The 18716-nt window shown below is 50.4% G+C and overlaps 1 protein-coding gene across 1 annotated transcript; it reads left to right on the top strand.

Annotated features, from left to right (window-relative positions):
* The first annotated feature begins 4586 nt into the window (after positions 1-4586).
* On the top strand, positions 4587-6862 carry GSX1 (GS homeobox 1). Its single transcript, XM_017537555.2, has 2 exons — positions 4587-5200; positions 5662-6862. The coding sequence occupies exons 1-2, from the start codon at positions 4789-4791 to the stop codon at positions 6051-6053; spliced, it is 804 nt and encodes a 267-aa protein (XP_017393044.1). The 5' UTR covers positions 4587-4788; the 3' UTR covers positions 6054-6862.
* Positions 6863-18716: the final 11854 nt, after the last annotated feature.

Genomic DNA, 18716 nt, shown 5'->3' with positions numbered 1-18716 from the left:
TTAGCTGGGCGACATGGTGGGCGCCTGTAATCCCAGCTACTTGGGAGGCTAAGGCAGAGAATTGCTTGAACCTGGGAGGAGGAGGTTGCAGTGAGCCAAGATCGTGCCACTGCACTCCAGCCTGGGCGGCAGAGTGAGATTCTGTCAAAAACAAAACAAAACAAAACAAAACAAAAAAACCAACAAAAAAATCCAGAACAGGCTTAAGTCCAAACCAGCATGGTCCTTCATGACTTGGCCTGGCTTCCCCTTCTGGTCCACACCCATGTCTGACCACAACTCCTCAACCTTCCCTTGGCCACCCCCATGCCTGGCTCTCAGCTCCTTACTGCATCCCCCTGCCCCTGTGCTCAACTGACCAACTTGCTGTCTCTGGAGGGAGTTGTCTGAGTCCCTCCTGGTCTGGTCAGGGGAGCAGTCCCTTTCTTTTTTCTTTGCTTCTTCTTTGTTTTTGACATGGAGTCTGGTTCTGTCACCCAGACTGGAATGCAATGGCACCATCTCAGCTCACTGCAACCTCAGCCTCCTGGGTTCAAGTGATTCGCCTACCTCAGCCTTCCGAGTAGCTGGGATTAGAGGTGCCTGCCACCACCCTTGGCTAATTTTTGTATTTCCAGTAGAGAAGGGGTTTCACCATGTTGGTCAGGCTGATCTGGATCTCCTGACCTCAGGTTGTCCACCCACCTCAGCCTCCCAAAGTGCAGGGATTATAGGCAAGAGCCACCTCGCTCAGCCTCAGTCCCTTTCTTTACAATGAGAATTCCCACTCCATTGCTTTCAGCCAGAAAGAGCAAAAATGGTCACTTATCATTCCAGAGCATATACATCTGATCATTTTCCAACTAACCCCTCTCTTATACACCATGAGAAGACCTTGATGACAACTCCTAGGCTTGAGCCATCAGTGGGTTCATCCAACTCCTGCAGAGCAGGACACTGGAACTACCCTCAATGGGACCATCTTGTTTCTTAAGGAGCTTGAGAACCACCTGTGGAGGGCTGGGGACACACAGATTGGCTTACCCATCTGCCATTCACTCAACAAACATGTTAAGCTTCTCTGATGACCCAGGCCTAGGACTGGGAAGCGGGCTGGGGGAGACTCAGATAGCCGCGCCCTCCAGGGCCTCCTGGGTCAGTGGCCCCATGCTGTGTTCCTGGTTCTGGGTGTATCCAGCAGGCACTCCAGGAGGTCCCGTCATCCCACCTCCTCACTCAGCTCTCTTTCATCTACTCATTCATTCTCCAAATATATATACCAGCCACCTACTATGTGCTAGGAACTTTTCTGAGTTGGGATGCAGTAATGCACAAGATAGACAAAAACCTTGTTCTTCACAGAGCATAAATTTTGGGAGTGGGAGATAATAAAGCAAATGATCAAAAGACACAGGAACTTAGAAGGTGCTTATGTAGCAAGGAACCAAACTGGGAATGTGGCGGAAGTGAGGTGCTGTTTTAAATAAGGTTGTTGGCCTCCCTGAGAAGGGAAGTGACATTTGAAGAAAATCATGAAGGAAGGAAGGGAACAGGACCCACCACTGCCACCCTCCCCACTCTCAAATTTGTGCAGTTTTGCTGCAAATATCTTAGAGTTGCAATTCCGGGAGAAAAATCGTGTGTTCTTTCTACCTGCAGGAAAGGAGGCAGAATGAAAGAAGGAAAGCCCGGGACAACAGAAATTCTTTCAGTGTTGGACTGTCCCTGATGGACACTTGAAAACCGGCTCCGGCTGCAGAGCCGACCCACCAGGTCCAGGGGCTCCCGAGCCCTTCCAGGGACTGTCAGGCTAATCCTGCCACGGCCTCTCACCCCGCCCCGCCCTGGGGACGTTTGCTGGGGTGACTAAAGTTCAAACCCAGCTGAAGCAAGCCCTGGGAGGCGCTTTAAACAGGAAAGTGGCGCGGCCGCCAAGAGAGCCCGGGAAGCGGCCCCCGGAAACCAGGCAGGGGGCGGAGGCCTCGGGGTGGGGAGGCCGGGCTGGCGGGGTGGGGAGGTCGGGCTCGCGGGGCGGCCCTGACCTCTTGGCTGCCCGCACCAGCACCTGCCCGGGGCTCTGGCCTCTCGGTGGGCACGGGGCTTTCTCTGCGAAAATGGCTAGGCTCCTGGGCGCGCTTGCGGCCCTGGACCGCCGAGCAGGTAGCCCCCTCTGTGGCCGCTGCCCGCCGGGCTAAGAGACCGCGGATTAAGTGCGCCTTGGTTCTCTCAGGGATGCTATTTTGCTCTGGCCCGGGTGTCTCCCGCGCCGAGTTGCACAACAAACCATTTAAACATTTCAGCACAAAACCCGATCCATTGTGGCGCCGCACATTAAAAAGTGTTATTCGCTTTGAAGTTTTTGTCTAATGGCTATAAACTGAAAGAAAATGTTTTCCTATTACTTAATTCAATCATAGCGAAGAGACTTGGTAAAAAGCCCACGGATTTTGCCCCAAAGTGTGACAGAGTTCTCTTTGTGTTTGCTTATCCTTCGCTGTCACACACTTTAATTCGCCTCTCTTTATCTGGCATTCAAAACTTTCTTCAATGACATTCAATAAGGTCCAGAGGCTGGAGGGAGGAAAAAAAAAAACCTGGTTATTCCTCTCACCACTACTCCCCCCCCCCCACCAATATTCTTTCCCAGTAGCTTTGGCCTTGTTAGCATTCAGGGGCCCTTAACCCCTTCCTCCCCGGGCGCGCGGGGCGGCTCCCAGTGGAGCTCCACGCTGGCCACTCGCAGGCTCCCAGCTCCGGGTGCAGTGCCTGCCCTTTGCACCATCGGGCCTTGCCCGCACTCGCCCCCCTCCAGCCTGCCTCTGCCCAGTGGAAAGCCCCTCTCCCCGCCCGGGTCCCGCATTTGGCTTCCTCTCAGGGACCCAGCCCAGCCCAAATTTCCCAGAGAGAATTAGAGCTGGAATGCGTTCCGACTGGTTTGCAGACACCACCCTAGAATGAGGGAGCCTTGGCACTGAGACCCTGGTGCAAGGGCCAGCCTTGCCTTCCATCCCATGCCAAGCAACCATGAAAACATTGAACCCTTACTCCTACTAGACGCCAGGCCCTCCATACAGGTTACTTCTCCCATTGCCCCGTTCCCTTTTACAGAAGCGTTTATTATCTCCTAAAATAAATTCTCCTTGCTTTTTAATAGTTATAATCTATTGCTGTTGTTATTACAAAGATGTTGCCAATGATGAAAGCTCATGCAGATGCTCTGGGTTTGGGCAGTCTTATTCCTGCGCACTGCTCCCCCAGACCCCTAAGCTTCCCCCTCCGTTTCTCACAATTCCATTCAGGGCTCAAAGCAGGTGACTGCAGCGATTTGGTTCCAATAAAATCGAAAGTTAAACGTCTCCCATGAAAAGTCCCGGGCTGTAAATTCGAAATATTTATGCTAATTTTCCATTGTATGGAAAAAGCTCCTAGGCGAAACAGCTTTGAGCCGGAGAACGATTTAAAAAGCTGGAGCTGTGTACACAGCGTTTGAAGTTGTTTAACCATTGTATGACCAGAAAGAAGAGAGTGACGCGGCAGGAGGAAGGAGCCAGGTCTTGGGGAGAGCGGAAGCCGGTCAGGGTGGGCAAAGTCAGCCGAAGCCAGGAATACAACTGTCCTTCGCGCCGTTCCAAACTGCGGGAAGGCAGTGGTTTCCCAGATCACTGCTGGAGTGTGCGCGAGTGGACAGGGTACTGGCAAGATGCGCGGGCAGAGACTGTTCGCACTCGCCCCATGTGGTGGGGTGCGAGACCTAGATCTGCGCCATCTCGGCTTGCATTCCCCATTCCCTGTCTGTTTCGTAAAGCTCAGCGACTTTTTTCCTCTTTTACACCCACGGCCCTATCATTTGAAGGAAAGGGTTGGTTGCCCAGCATCTACCAAACAAAGACTGGGCGTTGTAGGCAGCACCAAAATTAAGACTATTTGAGTAACTTAGAGAAAACCGAGAAACATCTATGGGGCTAATGCTGGATAAGGAATAATGAGTCCTTCTTCTCCCTCCCCAAGACGCCTCCTTCACGCGGGAGCCCGGGTCCTCCTGCTTCCAACGCAGGAAGAGAAGCGATTCCACAGGTAGAAATCTGAGACCGGCTGGAGGGACGCCCGTTGGTGCACGGCGCTGAGCTGACAGGGCTGACTGGGGACAGCATACTTTTGGGGTGCAGGGGCGATAACAGAAAGAAGGGGACCAGGACCAATTGGACAGAGAATAAGAGGGTTTGCGCCCATGGGGATCTGCAGAAGCGAGGCTGTGGGGGTGCAAAATCAATAAGGTGAACGGGCTGATCGCTAATGCAAAGCCAAAGGGGAGTAAGAAATAAAGAGAAAGAAAAGAATATTAAATCGCGGGAGAATGAGAAAATAAACCCGCAAAAGGGAGAGGAGGGGGCGAGGGCGCCTGTTACGGCGTGGGTGGGGTTGACAAGAATAGAGTACATTATGCAGTTCATTTAGTTAACAAGTGAAATAATGAGGAAGCGTGCAGAGTGAATGCCAAGAGAAAAGGCACAAAAACCCTATTGAGAGGCCGCGGCCGCTCCTGGCGTAGCCCATCACATGGCAATAGTCCTATTTAAGCGGCGCCGCCGGCTCCTTTCAGCACCACTTGCGCTGGCCAGCACCCCACGCTCTTTGGGCGGCGCCCGCCGCAGCGGAGTCTGCGGTTTCAACCTAGGTCTCAGCGGCGCCTTCAGCCTCGCGGGTAGAGGCAGCTGCGGGCGGCCGCAGCCGGGAACAGCGCTTGGAGAGCCGGAAGGTCCGGCGGGCGCAGAAGGCCGGCTGGCTGCTGGGCGGCCGCGCGCCGGGGCCATGCCGCGCTCCTTCCTGGTGGACTCTCTAGTGCTGCGCGAGGCGGGTGAGAAGAAGGCGCCCGAGGGCAGCCCGCCGCCGCTCTTCCCCTATGCAGTGCCCCCGCCGCACGCTCTGCACGGTCTCTCGCCAGGCGCCTGCCACGCGCGCAAGGCCGGGCTGCTGTGCGTGTGCCCACTCTGCGTCACCGCCTCGCAGCTGCACGGGCCCCCCGGGCCGCCCGCGCTGCCTCTGCTCAAGGCGTCCTTCCCACCCTTCGGCTCGCAGTACTGCCATGCGCCCCTGGGCCGCCAGCACTCAGCTGTGTCGCCCGGGGTCGCTCACAGCCCGTCCGCCGCTGCCGCCGCCGCCGCGCTCTACCAGACCTCCTACCCGCTGCCCGACCCCAGACAGTTTCACTGCATCTCTGTGGGTAAGCGGGGCCTTTGTGCGGACGGACAGGGCAGAGGTGATCCGAAGCAAGGTGGAGAGCCAGGGATGGAGGAAGAGGGATCCTGGGCTTTCTGCGGGCGGTGAGGGTCAAGTTGGAGACTAAGGCGGGGTTGCTTGGGGTGGAGTGCGGATTGAGGGCCAGGATACGAAGCCAGGAGGGGGATGAGAGCAGACGTCCAGGTCCTGGAGTGGGGGCCGAGGGAAAGTGAGGGCTGGAATCCAGGGCTCTCCATAAAGGGGTTCCAGGGCTGCGTGACTCCAGGAGAATCGGGATCTCGAGCTGGACAAGGAGGTGCTCACTGTAGCTCTTTTGTGGATTGTGTTCAGGGCGAAGGGGTGGGTAAGAGGTCAAAGTCGTAGAATTCTGGCAGCCGCCCATCAGGGGATTTGGCCCACAGAGCAGAGGTCTGATCGCTTCCCTCTCTGCTCTGCCACCTCCAGACAGCAGCTCGAACCAGCTGCCCAGCAGCAAGAGGATGCGCACGGCATTCACCAGCACGCAGCTGCTAGAGCTGGAGCGCGAGTTCGCCTCTAATATGTACCTGTCCCGCCTACGCCGCATCGAGATCGCGACCTACCTGAATCTATCCGAGAAGCAGGTGAAGATCTGGTTTCAGAACCGCCGAGTAAAGCACAAGAAGGAAGGCAAGGGCAGCAACCATCGTGGCGGTGGCGGCGGCGGCGGCGGGGGTGCAGGTGGTGGCGGGAGCGCACCGCAAGGCTGCAAGTGCGCATCCATCTCCTCAGCCAAGTGCTCCGAGGATGACGACGAATTGCCCATGTCTCCATCTTCCTCAGGGAAGGACGACCGGGATCTTACGGTCACTCCCTAGGCGAGCGTCTCTCTAGGTCGCCCACCCCAAGACCTCCATGCGCCTCAAAGACTAGTCCTGGGACGCAGCGCTGGTTCCCAGGCACTCGCTGCCAAACCACTGCCCGGCATGGATTTGGCACGGCTTTGCAGAGGTCCCTGGCCCTGGGCAGGGCTGAGAGTTTGGCAGAGGCTGGACCATGGTGTCCCCGCCTCAGGGCTCGCGCGCGTCCAAAGCCAACTCCAAGCTGTGAACATTGTAAGCGCTGGAGTCCTCCTGGGTAGTGCAGCATCGCGGCCCCCGTCGGCAAGCCTGCTTGGCGCAGCGCCTTTCGGGCAGCCGGCGCCTCATAGCCCTCCCTCTCTGGGCTGCCTTGGGCTTCCTCGCTTCCTCTACTCTCCGTCCTCGGTCAAGGTCGGTGGCCTTGGATGCTGGTTCGCTTCTCTTTTCAAAATGTCTTTTTGTCCCTCCCCACCTCTTTCCTGTGATCGTTTATTCACTTGGCCTGCGCCTGCCAACACACACATTTATGAACCCTTTTTTTCTTTTCCTTTCTCCTTCTCCTCCTCAGGGAGCCTCCTCCTTCATTTGGTCCATTTGTCCCTTGATCGGCCTTGCTATCCTCAGTCCCCACGGCTCCTCTCACAGATGATAAATTTTACCCGTAGTATCCAAATTGGAGACACCCATCTCTTTGTTTCCCACACGCTCTTCATTCCTCTAAACACAGGACCCCGATCTCCCCCGCTGGCGACCCCACGCTTCCCCTTCTAGACTCTGGCCCGCCCCATCCTAGCTGTGTAATTGAACGGCCTCTGTAATGCCAGAAGATATTTATTTATTTATTTATGTACAAAATTTTAAATAAACTTTTTTTTCTTAGAAATGCCCGTGGCTCTGAGTCCAGAGGCCTCCGCTCCGGAGTAGACGGGCGCCGACCTGGATTGGGCGTCCCTACTGGGAAGGGTTGGGGAGGCAGTTGCAGGGTCGGAGTCGGCTCCTCGCCTTACAACTCAGCCAGCGCCTCTCCGCACCCTCAGCTCCGCGGAGACACTGCCTTCCATGCCAGCCACATGCGCGCTAACGATTGTCCAGCTCCAGCCTGGCGCACACGCGTCGCGGAGCTCAGAGAGCTGAGCCGGGAGGGAAGGAGGGCGCTCTTCCTGGACTGCACCCTGCGTCCCAATCCCTGCAGCGCCTCCTTCGCACCTGGGATCCAGCCCCATCTCCAACCCTCGCTGTTTCGCCGTCCTGTCCCGCAGCCGGGAGGGCAGAAACCACTTCCTCCATAAGCACAAGAAATTCATCCTTCTCTGCGCTTGGATTGAGAACGATTCGTTAGGCACAAATTCCCATTCTGCCGGATGGTGCAGACTCCTCTCAGAGGGGCCTCCTTGCTTTAAGGCAAATTCCGTTAGCAGAGTCCCCGGTGGCAGAACATTTCAGGCGAGGAATCCGAGAACCCAAAGTGATCTCGCCCCAGGGAGTCCCTGAGAGGGACTCTACGTAGCTGGAGCCATGGCTCTGGGACCTCATGTTCTCACCAACTCTCGTTACAATCCTATATCCCCCTACGACTTAGAATCCACACCCCAGACCCCTCTGAGGACAAACGCTAGTCTTTTACTCTCTAAGATGGATGAGGAGAAGGAAGTGCGTGAGGTTCTGCCGAGACCCGGAGCGCACAGCCGCGGGAGAAGAATTATTTCTGCAGTCAGGGACTGAGACCTGGGAAACTACTATCCGCGTTCTCGCGGCTCCCATTCTGTGTCCAGGAAACCTGGGCTACTTCTTTTCCTGCCAGACCCCTACTCCTACACACACACACACACACACACACACACACACACGCACACACACACGCATGCGAACACCCTGCGGAACGCTGAACTCTTTGTATCTAAGCAGAGCAAATGCGGCTTTTCCAGCAGGAAAGACGATCCACCTGGGTTGCTCAACATTTTTGGAGCTAATTTCCTTTCCCCACCAAAACAGATTTATTGAGCTGTTCACATTAGCATCAAGTTCGTTCATTCAAACTGTGCAATTCCACAATTGTTAATATATTCACAGAATTGTGCAACCATTGACACAATCTTATTTTAAAACATTTTTGTCATCCCAAAAAGAAACCCCATGCCCATCGGTAGTCACTGCCAATTCTTACTATATCCCAGCCCTAGGCAACCACAAACCTACTTTTGGTCTTGTATTAATCAGGGTTCTCCAGAGAAAAGAACCAATAATCTACATGTAGTTATATGAGGAGGTTTATTCTGGAAGGTTATACCAGGAAGTCCTGTGATATGCCATCTTCAAGCAGGAAAACGAGGAAAGTCTGAGTCCAACCGCATAAGAACCAGGGGAGCTGATGGTGTAACCCCTAGTCTGAGGCCCAAAGCCTGAGAACCTGGGAAGCTGCTCATCTATGACCCAGACTCCAAGGCCCCAGAACCAAGAGCTTGTGGGGCTTATTTCTAATAAGCCCCTTCGGTCTTTTCCTTCAAATCGAGCTGAGTATGGGGGTGGGGAGTCTCCCTCCAGTCCCCCTGGAACAAGGGCAGGATCTGGCTCCCCATGGAGAAACCGTTGCTGGTTCTTTCTGGAGCTAAGCACCTGAGTTGTGCTCTCAGACTGATGAGGGTCTCTATCAGTCTGAACCCCACTCTTGCCAGGGACCAATTCTCTACCATCCCAGGAGGCGATGTTGTGCCAATCTAAACGGAGCAAGGTGCTTCAGGGCATATCGGTGAATAGAATCCTAACTAATGTGTTATTATCAGTAATGAGGCTGATGCTTTCTGAGCTTTGCGCGTTTGCACGCTGCTCTATGGCCCTAGGGTGGGTGCAGTTGAACACTCGTAGCTCCAGTACGACAGGCCAGCCTCTCTTTGGCTGGGATTTGGGGGCGGCTGCGGCAGCATAAGTTTCTGGAAACGAGTTCATTGTGGGTATGAAGGACAGGCTTAGAACTAGCTCATCTCCTTGATTACAGGACGGGGTGGTCTTGTGCACCTGGGACAGGCTTTAGCCATCACTCCGTGTCAGGTACCTTGATCCGAAATGCACTTTGGGACCTGCCAGGGAACCAAGTTGGGAGGGGTTGGAAATGGTGGTGGGACAAATGGGAAGAGGATGAACACACACCCGCTCTACCTGCACCCGCTTCTTCTCCCCGCCCCGCATCCTTCGGTTTTACCGCCCTGCCCAGAGGTCCCTCCTGTTCCCAGCTGCCCCCAGAGTCCGCAGATCCACAGCTGTGAGCTAGGTCTGCGCGGGGCCAGTTCTCCCAGGAATGCACGTTTCCTCCTGTCGGCTTCCCAGGGATTCATTTCTAGAAGACCAGGCTTTCCGCTTTCTGCTCTGCTTTAGCGAGCAGCTGAAGGAAAAAAGCAAGCCTCCTTGTGGCGATCCCAGTTGTTGCCAAGGTGGTGACGGGAGCGCAGCGCTGGGGACTTGGAGGCGGCTGTGGCGAACGGGGGCTCAGCATCCTGTCGCCAGGAGGGACGGCGACCGGCGTTCGAGTCCCAGCACACTTCCACTCAAACACTCCTCACCCTGCAGCCTCTGACCTGAATGCAGAAACAGTTTGGGTCTTGTGCTGAGCGGGCTGGGAGGCCTCCTCTTGGGTCAAAGCCTCTTCTCTGCCGCCTGGGTTGACCGCCAGGGAAGGGCGCGATTGCGGCCTAGAGCTACCGGCTCCTCCTCTGGGGAGACCAAATCCAGCCTTTAAACCACCTTGCGCTAAGCTGGAATTTGGGGCTTACAAGACATACTATGAAATTAGAACCAAACTGAATTATCAGGATGAGATTTTCCGGAAATTACCTTTTAACTTGGCAAATCCACGTAGGGGTCCCCGAGTTTATTTCAAGGACAGTGCCCTTTTCTCAGTGCAGTATAGTGGCTAGGACTGTGGGCCCTGCCAGAGCCTGGCTTTGCAGCCCACATCCACCATTCCCTAATCTTGGGCAAGCCACTGGTCCTTCCTAAACTTCAGTTTCTTCCTCTCTAAGTGGGGATTATGTTAGTCGTTCCCCTGCAGGGTTGCTGTGCAATATGAAGGGATAGAATTCCTCTAAAATGCTAGGCAGAATGTCTGCGTGTTCCAGTCAATGTTAACTAATACTGCGCTTGTTAGCATTGCAGTTGTTACTTGCAGTGTCTGTAAATGTGCCTGGCGCACACTTAATGCTGAATTATTTAATGAGTGCTGAAAAGTGACCACTCGCACTCAGATTTAGGCCCAAATCTACCACTGAGGGAGGGGCTAGAGAACACTTCAAGTGCAAACATTTCCTGGACTCTGTGGAGTTAGTGGGAAATAAGGAATGGTCCCCTCTGCCAAGCACCCGGTGCTGGAATCACTTCAGTCCGAACAGGGATCTCCTTTTCACTTTCGCTTAAACCAGTTCCTCAACCTCTACTCCATTGCCATTTCGGGCTGAATAATTCTCTGTTGTGGGGGGCTGTCCTGTGCATTCCATGGAGGCCAGCAGCACACCTGGCCTCTACCCACTGGTTGCTGGTAGCACCTTCTCCTAGTTGCGACAACTAAAAATGTCTCCAGACATTGCCAAAAGTCTTGGGTGGTAAATCACTTCAGGCTGAAAACAACTGATTTTGACCCATACCATTTCTGCCATAGTCCACGGAGGCCAGGATTTGGTGGCCTGGCTCTGAGCACACTTTTCTTTCTTTCCTCCAGCTGTCATTTCACTGGACACCTGTACCTCCTGCACTGGGCTCCCAGACTGTGCTCTGTGAGGTAGTGAGAGAGGAGGAAGCAGAAAGAGAAAGTGGGGAAAGGGCAGCTGGTGGAAACAGCGAAGCTGGAGACCTTTCCTGCATAGTGTGGGATGCAGCTAGTCTGCACAGCCCAGGGCCTGTAGGTTGAAAGGGTGAGTCGGTCAGAGGCTTTCTGGCTGAGCAGAATTTACAGGGCCTCTAGGGTCTTTCCAAGAACATCCTACCCATATGTTTCATGGCCCTGTAGACAATAGGCTCCCTCTGCAGCCATGTCCACAGGTACTTACAAGGCCAACTTTGGGGGGGAAATTTTAGGAGCCTGAGGTGGCATCCCCCAAGTCTCTCCCTCTCTCTCTCTCTCTCTCTCTCTCTCTCTCTGTCTCTCTCTCTCTCACACACACACACTTGCCACCACTATTAGGGTTCTTCTTGGAGCACACATAGCTTTTTTTTTGTACATATAGGCATTTTGATGCCTTCTCTCTTAAAGGCATTGTTTGGTTAATGGCCACATGTCCAAAACTGGAAATCAATTCCTTTTGATTAGAGCCTATCATATTTGATTCAAACACAAGTAGCTTGCACACAGTAACCATAGAGCACTGACAGTCACTCACTTTTTCCGAGATAAGGCCTTGGAATGGCAAAAGAGTAGAGGGGTGCTGAGGACAGAGGACCAGGCGCTGGAAGAGATGCAAGGACAAGAGAAGGGTGGTGGGGGAGGTGAAGGAGTGGGGGGGACTTTGGAAGTATCACTGCACCAATCAGTGTTGCTCGAGGTCATTGGTCCTCACCCACAAATTGGAAGGTTGAGCCATTGTGTCTACCAAACTCCTTCAGTACGCAGCTTTACCCCCAAAGTAAGGAATAAATCAATTCCAATGAGCCAAAAACTCATGAATCCAGCCTTTCCCCAAACTTACATGTAATGAATCATCCACAGGTGAGTTCGTTATACTAATAGGAACGTGGGTGTATGCATTTGTGTGAGTGCACACATTGAAGAGACTGAAACACAAGGAAGGTGGGAAAAAATGTTGGTAAGTCTAGGAGAAGAACCAGATTTCACTGAAGGTAAACAGCCTGGTTTAGTGATCATGCTGTCACTATGACTCCAAGCCCTGGTGCTAGAAGCCTCCTTTGAAACCACCAAGGAAATTCCAAAGCCCTGAACCTGACACCTCCATGACTGGCTTCCAGGATTTTATCTATGAATGACTCAAGGGAGGAAGTGCCTCGCTTGGTATGTGAGGGAGACATTTAACTTGATATCCATTTCGGGCAGTGGTGGACAAGGAAGATGTGGCATTCAGGAGTCTGCCCGGCACTGCCCTGTCCAGGGAATACTGGTCAGAGTGGGCATGAGTCTGGAAAAAGCCAGGGGAACCATGCAGGGAGGAGGCCCCACTCCTAATCCAGTTGGCTTTCCGGTGTTGGATCCCAGGAGGCAGGGTCAGTCCAGGGGCCTCCTCCATTGGTTCACTGTCCACAGAGAGGTGCCAGAAAGAAGTAGATGTCTGATCCTTGATTCCATAATGATGTGAATTTCTAAAGTAGCTCTGTTACAGGCTAAATTGAATTCTCTCAAAATTCATGTATTGAAGTCCCCAGTACCTACCTCACAATATAACCATATTTAGAGGTCAGGTCTTTTTTTTTTTTTTTTTTTTTTTTTTTTTTTTTTTTTTTTTTTTTTTTTTTTTTTTTNTTTGAGATAGAGTCTCCCTCTGTTGCCAGGCTGGAGTGTAGTGGCATGATCTCAGCTCACTGCAACCTCCACCTCCCAGGTTCAAGAGATTCTCCTGCCTCAGTCCCCTGAGTAGCTGGGACTATAGGCACCTACCACCACGCCCAGCTAATTTCTTTGTTGTTTGTTTTTTTGTTTGTTTTTGAGACAGAGTTGCCCAGGGTGGAGTGCAGTGGCATGATCTCAGCTCACTGCAACCTCCGCCTCCCAGTTTTAAGAGATTCTCCTGCCTCTGTCTCCTGAGTAGCTGGGACTACAGGCACCTGCCACCACGCCTAGCTAATTTTTTTGTTGTTTGTTTTCTTGTTTGTTTTGAGACAGAGTTTTGCTCTTGTTGCCCAGGCAGTGGCACGATCTTGGCTCACCACAACGTCCGCCTCCTGGGTTGAAGCCATTCTCCTGCCTCAGCCTCCTGAGTAGCTGGAATTATATGCATGAGCCACCACACCTGTCCAATTTTGTATTTTTAGCAGAGATGAGGTTTCTCTGTGTTAGTCAGGCTGGTCTTGAATTTCTGACCTCAGAGGATCCGCCCACCTAGACCTCCCAAAGTGCTGAGATTATAGGAGTGAGCCACCACGCTCAGCCGAAGCTAATTTTTGTATTATTAGTAGAGACGGGGTTTCACCGTGTTGGCCAGGATGGTTTCCATCTCCTGACCTTGTGATCCGCCTGCCTAGGCCTCACAAAGTGCTGGGATTACAGGTGTGAGCCACCACACCCAGCCATAGAGATAGAGTCTTTATAGAGGTAATTAAGGTAAAATGAGGTCATATGGGTGAGCCTTAAACCAACATGATGGTATATTTATAAGAAGAAGAGTTTGGGACCCAGACACACATGAAAAATGCCATGTGAAGACACAGGGAGAAGATAGCCATCTGCAAGCCAAGGAGAGAGGCCTCAAAAGAAACCAAAACTGTCTATGCCTTGACCTTGAACTTCCAGGCTCCAGAACTGTGAGACAATAAATACCTGCTGCTGAAGCCCCTAGTCTGTGGTTTCTTTTTCTTTTGTTTTTGGAGGGGTGGGGCACCCACACAGACTGATACAAGTTCTGACCTGGATGAGAGCTCTCTGGACCTCTGTATGCTACTATAAGAATGTGGAAGATTGTAGAGGAAAGAGCATTGGGCTAGTAGTCAAGAATCTGACAACCACCCTGGATTGCGGCCCTAACTAGTTCTGTAACTTTGGGCAAACCACATAGTCTTCCAGGACCTCTGCTTCCCCTTCTTCAAACTTAAGGGGTGTAACAGGCATTAGTTTTTGTATCTCTTTTTGTTTTCTTCTGACCAGCATCCATTTCCCCTCCTTCTGGTGACAGAATCAAGATTTTGTTTTGTCAAATGCAAATTAAGGTCAGTTCCAGAAAAGAACAGGCACCCACTGAGGCAGACATTTGCATACCGTGAGAGTTCTCCACGGGCAGTTTCCTACGTTCCTCTTCAACATCTGATGGAGATTAGAAACTTGCTACCTGCTCCCCTGACAGCTCAGACATGGGCATAAAACCTGGTCCCACCTAACTGGACATTTTCCCTAGAAATGTGAATCTAGAGGAGAGTAATACAGATACGTATGTCAGTTAGAGATGATTTCCTATGGCCGTGAAGTTTAGAGCTTCCGCATAATGGCAAATGACCTGTGACGGTGTGGAAGGAACTGTCCAGGATGGGAACCCCAGAGATGGCCTCTAAATGGTCTGTACACGGATGAGGTCTTGGCTATCTGCTTCCTCCCTGCCTGGTGTCCGGGCCATTTTCTCCAGCTTTCCCATTGATTCTGTGAATTATCAGATGGCCTTCCCTTCAATGTCTTTTCTACTTAAGTAGCCAGAATTCATTTCTGTTACCTGCAATTGAGAATTCTGAGTGATGCAATAATCTATAACATAGATGAGCTATTTAGAACCTGCATGGGATTGTGAACAGAGTGTGGAGAAGTACAATGATTTCATCTCTAGAACCAAACATCAGTTTTGACCAGGTGTTCAGTATTACTTACACAGAATCCCCTGGGCCTTGGTATTCCTTGGCTCTTTTAGGCTGTTGCCCATTCATTCCTTTTGGACACACTGGGAGATTTAGACTTGGTTTTATGGTTTGAATATTCGTCCTCTCTGAAACTCATGTTGTAACTTAATTCCCAATGTATCAGTATTGGGAAGTGAGGTCTTTGACAGCAATTGGGTCCATGGATTAATCTATTCATGGGTTAATGAACTAATGGATCATGACGGGAGGAGATCTGTCATAAAAAGCCAAGTTGGCAGGTGTGGTGACTCACACCTACAATCCCAGCACTTTGGGAGGTTGAGGCAGTTGGATCACCTAAGGTCAGGAGTTCAAGACCAGCCTGACTAATATGGTGAAACCCTGTCTCTACTAAAAATACAAAATTAGCTAGGTGTAGTGGTGCACGCCTATAATGGCAGCTACTTGGGAGGCTGAGGCAGGAGAATCGCTTGAACCTGGGAGGCGGAGGTTGCAGTGAGCCAAGATCATATCATTGTACTCCAGACTGGGCAACAAGAGTGAAACTGTCTCAAGAAGAAAAAAAAAGAGCCCAAGCTCCCTCACCATGTAACGCCCTGTCAGAGAGTCCTCACCCTGGTGAGAAGCCCCTCCCAAATGCTGGTGCCACGCTCTTGGACGTCTCACCATCCAAAACTGTAAGAGGTAAATTTATTTTCTTTATAAATTATCTAGTCATAGGTATTGAGTTATAGCAACAGAAAGCAGACTAAGACACTTGGGTGGATGGCTTCAGAGTTCATCACCCAGTAGTGATAACATGGGTCACAGTTGGATCATGAACTGGCCTCGCCCTGGAGCAGCAATGAGTTTCTGGGAGCAGCAGAAATGGTGCTTCCCACTAATCTACAAACCTGCAGGAGGAGCCATGCCCAGGCCATGCCCCTTTGAGATCACTGTCCATCCCATGCACATTTCAGGATCTGCTCACTCTGTGCTACTTTGACCTTCCTCAACAGGGAAGAAATGCCCCCTGAACTTCTTCATCAGACTCTCTGTGTCAGTTAGAAATGTTTTAAGACTGCTCAATAATTCTAATCACAACCATTTTATTGCAAGTATCAGAACCTACATTAAGCTAAAAGGTATCTACGGGTTCACAGTACCATTTACGTTCAGGAGTGGAGCTGTCGTCAGGAGCTCCAGGGATTTAAATGATGTGTTGAGGTCTCTGACCCTCCTCATCCACTGGCTTTGCTTCTTTCCATGTGTTGGTTTGATTCTCTCATCCTGTGGACAAGGTGGGACCGTGGCGGGGGCAAAGGGTAAGAGGACGGGGCCAGCATGCCAACAACCAGCTTCAGATCTAGGCCATCCCTGCAAAATGGCCCCAACAAAGAGGCAAAAGTATTTTTCTCTCTCTCTCCCAAAGTTCTCTAGTGATAGAAAGTGTTCTGTGGCAGCAGCCCCAGAGTAGTGACAGGCATTGTCCAGGTGACAACCCCAGAGGTGACCACTCTAACCACAGATTGACTCTGCCTGGTTCCATGCCAGTCCTGTGGCTATGGCCAGGGTTGGCACTCTGGGGAAAGTTCAACTGGATGCCCTACTAGAACACAGGAAATAGGGGAATCGGATGGCTGGAAGGAACAAAATGGATGCTGAGCAGACAAAACGAAGACACCCATTCTGGGTACCAACCACTGCTTCCTGTTATAGTACAGTGGTTCACAAAGTATAAAACGTGGGCCCTCATGTTCCCTTGGGGGTCCAAGAGGTCAAAGGTATTTTCATACTACTAAAGCATTATATGTCTTTTTCACTGTGTTGACGTTTGCCCTGACAATGCAAAGGCAGTTATGGGCAAAACTGCTGGTGACTTAGATAAATCCAGGAAGCAGGCAAAGAACTGCACTAGTGGTCAGTGTGTTCTTGGACCCCACATATCCAGGGTAAAAAAGAAATCCAGTTGCCCCCAAGAATGTTCTTGACAAAGAGGTTAACATAATAATTTCATTAAAGCTCAACTTCGAAGACATGGCTTTTTAATCTTCTATGTGACAAAATGGTAAGTTTTCATTTGCTTCAAACCAAAGTACGCAAAAAAAAGTTCTATCTTGAAAAACACACACACATCAGTGAGTAGCAAGCTGAACTGGCTGCTTTGGTTATTCAGACTTGGGTGTTGGGCAGATATTTTCTCAAAAACAAAGAGAGCCTGTTACTTTAAGAAAAACAACTGAAGTTATTTGCTGTCAGTGATAAAATTTGAGGTTTCATTTAAAAATTGGAATGCTGGAATACATACATTCATCACTGTGAACTTGACAGCTTCTCAACACTTGAAGGCTTTTCTGATGCGATTGCTGGAGACATTAACAAATAAGATTTTTAAATACGTTACATAATGAAATGTGCCAATATGGGGGTGCTCTTTATTTGCTCAGTGAACCAGTATTTCCGATGACCAAGGTACGATGTTACAAAATTCTGCACGAGTAAAAGATCCATTCAAACGTCAAGAGATCAGCAGATTTTCACGTAACAGAATACAAACAAAAATTCATGATTCCAGATTCCACATCATAGTTAACATTTAAGAACTTCAAGTTTTGATGTAATTCCAAGAAAAATAGTCACAATTATATTAAAAAGCTATTAAAGTACCTCTCCTGGCTGTGTGTAGTGGCTCACACCTGTAATCCCAGCACTTTGGGAGGCCGAGGTACGTGGAACGCTTGAGGCCAGACGTTCAAGACTCTGTTGCCCAGGCTAGAGTGTGATGTCAGCATAGCTCACTGCAGTCCTAAACTCCTGGGCTCAAGTGATTCTCCTGCTTCAGTATTCAACAAGCTAGGACTACAGGCATGTACTACCATGCCCAGCTAATTAAAAAAAATTTTTTTTACAGATGAGATCTTGCCTCCTTGTCCAGGATGGCCCTCCACTTTTTAAACTAATTATCTGTATGAGGCTGATTTTCTTCCTATAGTTCAAGGAAAAGAACACATCACAAAAAACAATGCCCACTAACATCCCTCAGGGGATCTCAGAATTTCGCTATCTTCTATTAAGCCAGATATTAGAGGTTTGCGAAAATATAAAGCAATGTCACGCTTCTCAATAATTCTTTTGTTTTGGAAATTATAGTTATTTTATACAAATATGCTATTTATGTTAAAAAGGAGTAAGTTTAGTATTGTTGCTTAAAACAAATCTATAAATATTTTTAAATTTTGTGTTTTCATTTAAAATACAATCTTATTTATTTATTTAGAGACAGAGTCCTGCTCTGTCCCAGGCTGGAGTGCAGTCAATCTTGACTCGCCGCAACCTCTGCCTCCCAGGTACGAGCCATCCTCCTTCCTCAGCCTCTCGAGTAGCTGGGATTACAGGCATGCGTCACAATGCCAGGCTAATTTTTGTATTTTTAGTAGAGATGGGGTTTCACCAGGTTGGACAGGCTGGTCTTGAACTCCTGATCTCAGGTGATCTGCCAACCTCGGCCTCCCCAAAGTGCTGGGATTACATACGTGAGCCACCATGCCCAGCTCAAAGACAGTCAATTTTTTTTAAACCATTTACAAATATGTTTAATAGCAGCATTTCTTTACATTAAAGAAAAACAAAGTTCAAATACCCAACAATGATTAACACTTGGTACATAAATAGACAAAAGCTATGGAGAACACTGGATTTGAATAAGGCGTTATGGGTATAATTAACCATAATTTATTTTATGAATAAATAAGAAAGAAGTCCCTGGCTGAAAAGTATAGTGGAGGTTTATTTTCCAATATTCTTCAATTTGGACTGAACCCCTGCCAACTGAGCAGACATCCCAAAATTATACCAAAAAGACTGCTTTCCCCGCCAGCAATTACAATTACCACTAGGCCCAATGGCTCAGAGGGAAGAGTGGCCTGTGGTTCTTCAATCTTTACCCTAACCTGGTTCTAGCTTCAGGAGCCCAACCAATATCTTTGGTCACCCGAGACTTTTTATTTTTTAATTTTTATGAGATGGGCTGTTGCTATGCTGCCCAGGCTGATTTTGAACTCCTGGGCTCAAGCAGTTCTCCCGCCTCCCAGAATGTTGGGTTTATAGGCATGAGCCACCACATGGAGCCACCTGAGACTTTTTAAACAGCATCAGCACTTCGAGCTGGCTTGAACTTTAAATGCTGCTACCCACTAGAGAGGAAGCTCTCAC

This window comes from Cebus imitator, unplaced genomic scaffold (genome assembly GCF_001604975.1).
Source record: "Cebus imitator isolate Cc_AM_T3 unplaced genomic scaffold, Cebus_imitator-1.0 Scaffold103, whole genome shotgun sequence".
Lineage (NCBI taxonomy): Eukaryota > Metazoa > Chordata > Mammalia > Primates > Cebidae > Cebus > Cebus imitator.
The sequence above is the reverse complement of the archived record's forward strand: the minus strand, read 5'-3'. Positions and strand labels throughout refer to the sequence as shown.

Bases quoted from the DNA above. Each gene is read 5' to 3' on its own strand.
- GSX1 (XM_017537555.2), top strand. From the start codon at position 4,789: ATGCCGCGCTCCTTCCTGGTGGACTCTCTAGTGCTGCGCGAGGCGGGT. The intron at 5,201-5,661 runs GTAAGCGGGGCC...TGCCACCTCCAG, and splicing joins GTTTCACTGCATCTCTGTGG to ACAGCAGCTCGAACCAGCTG.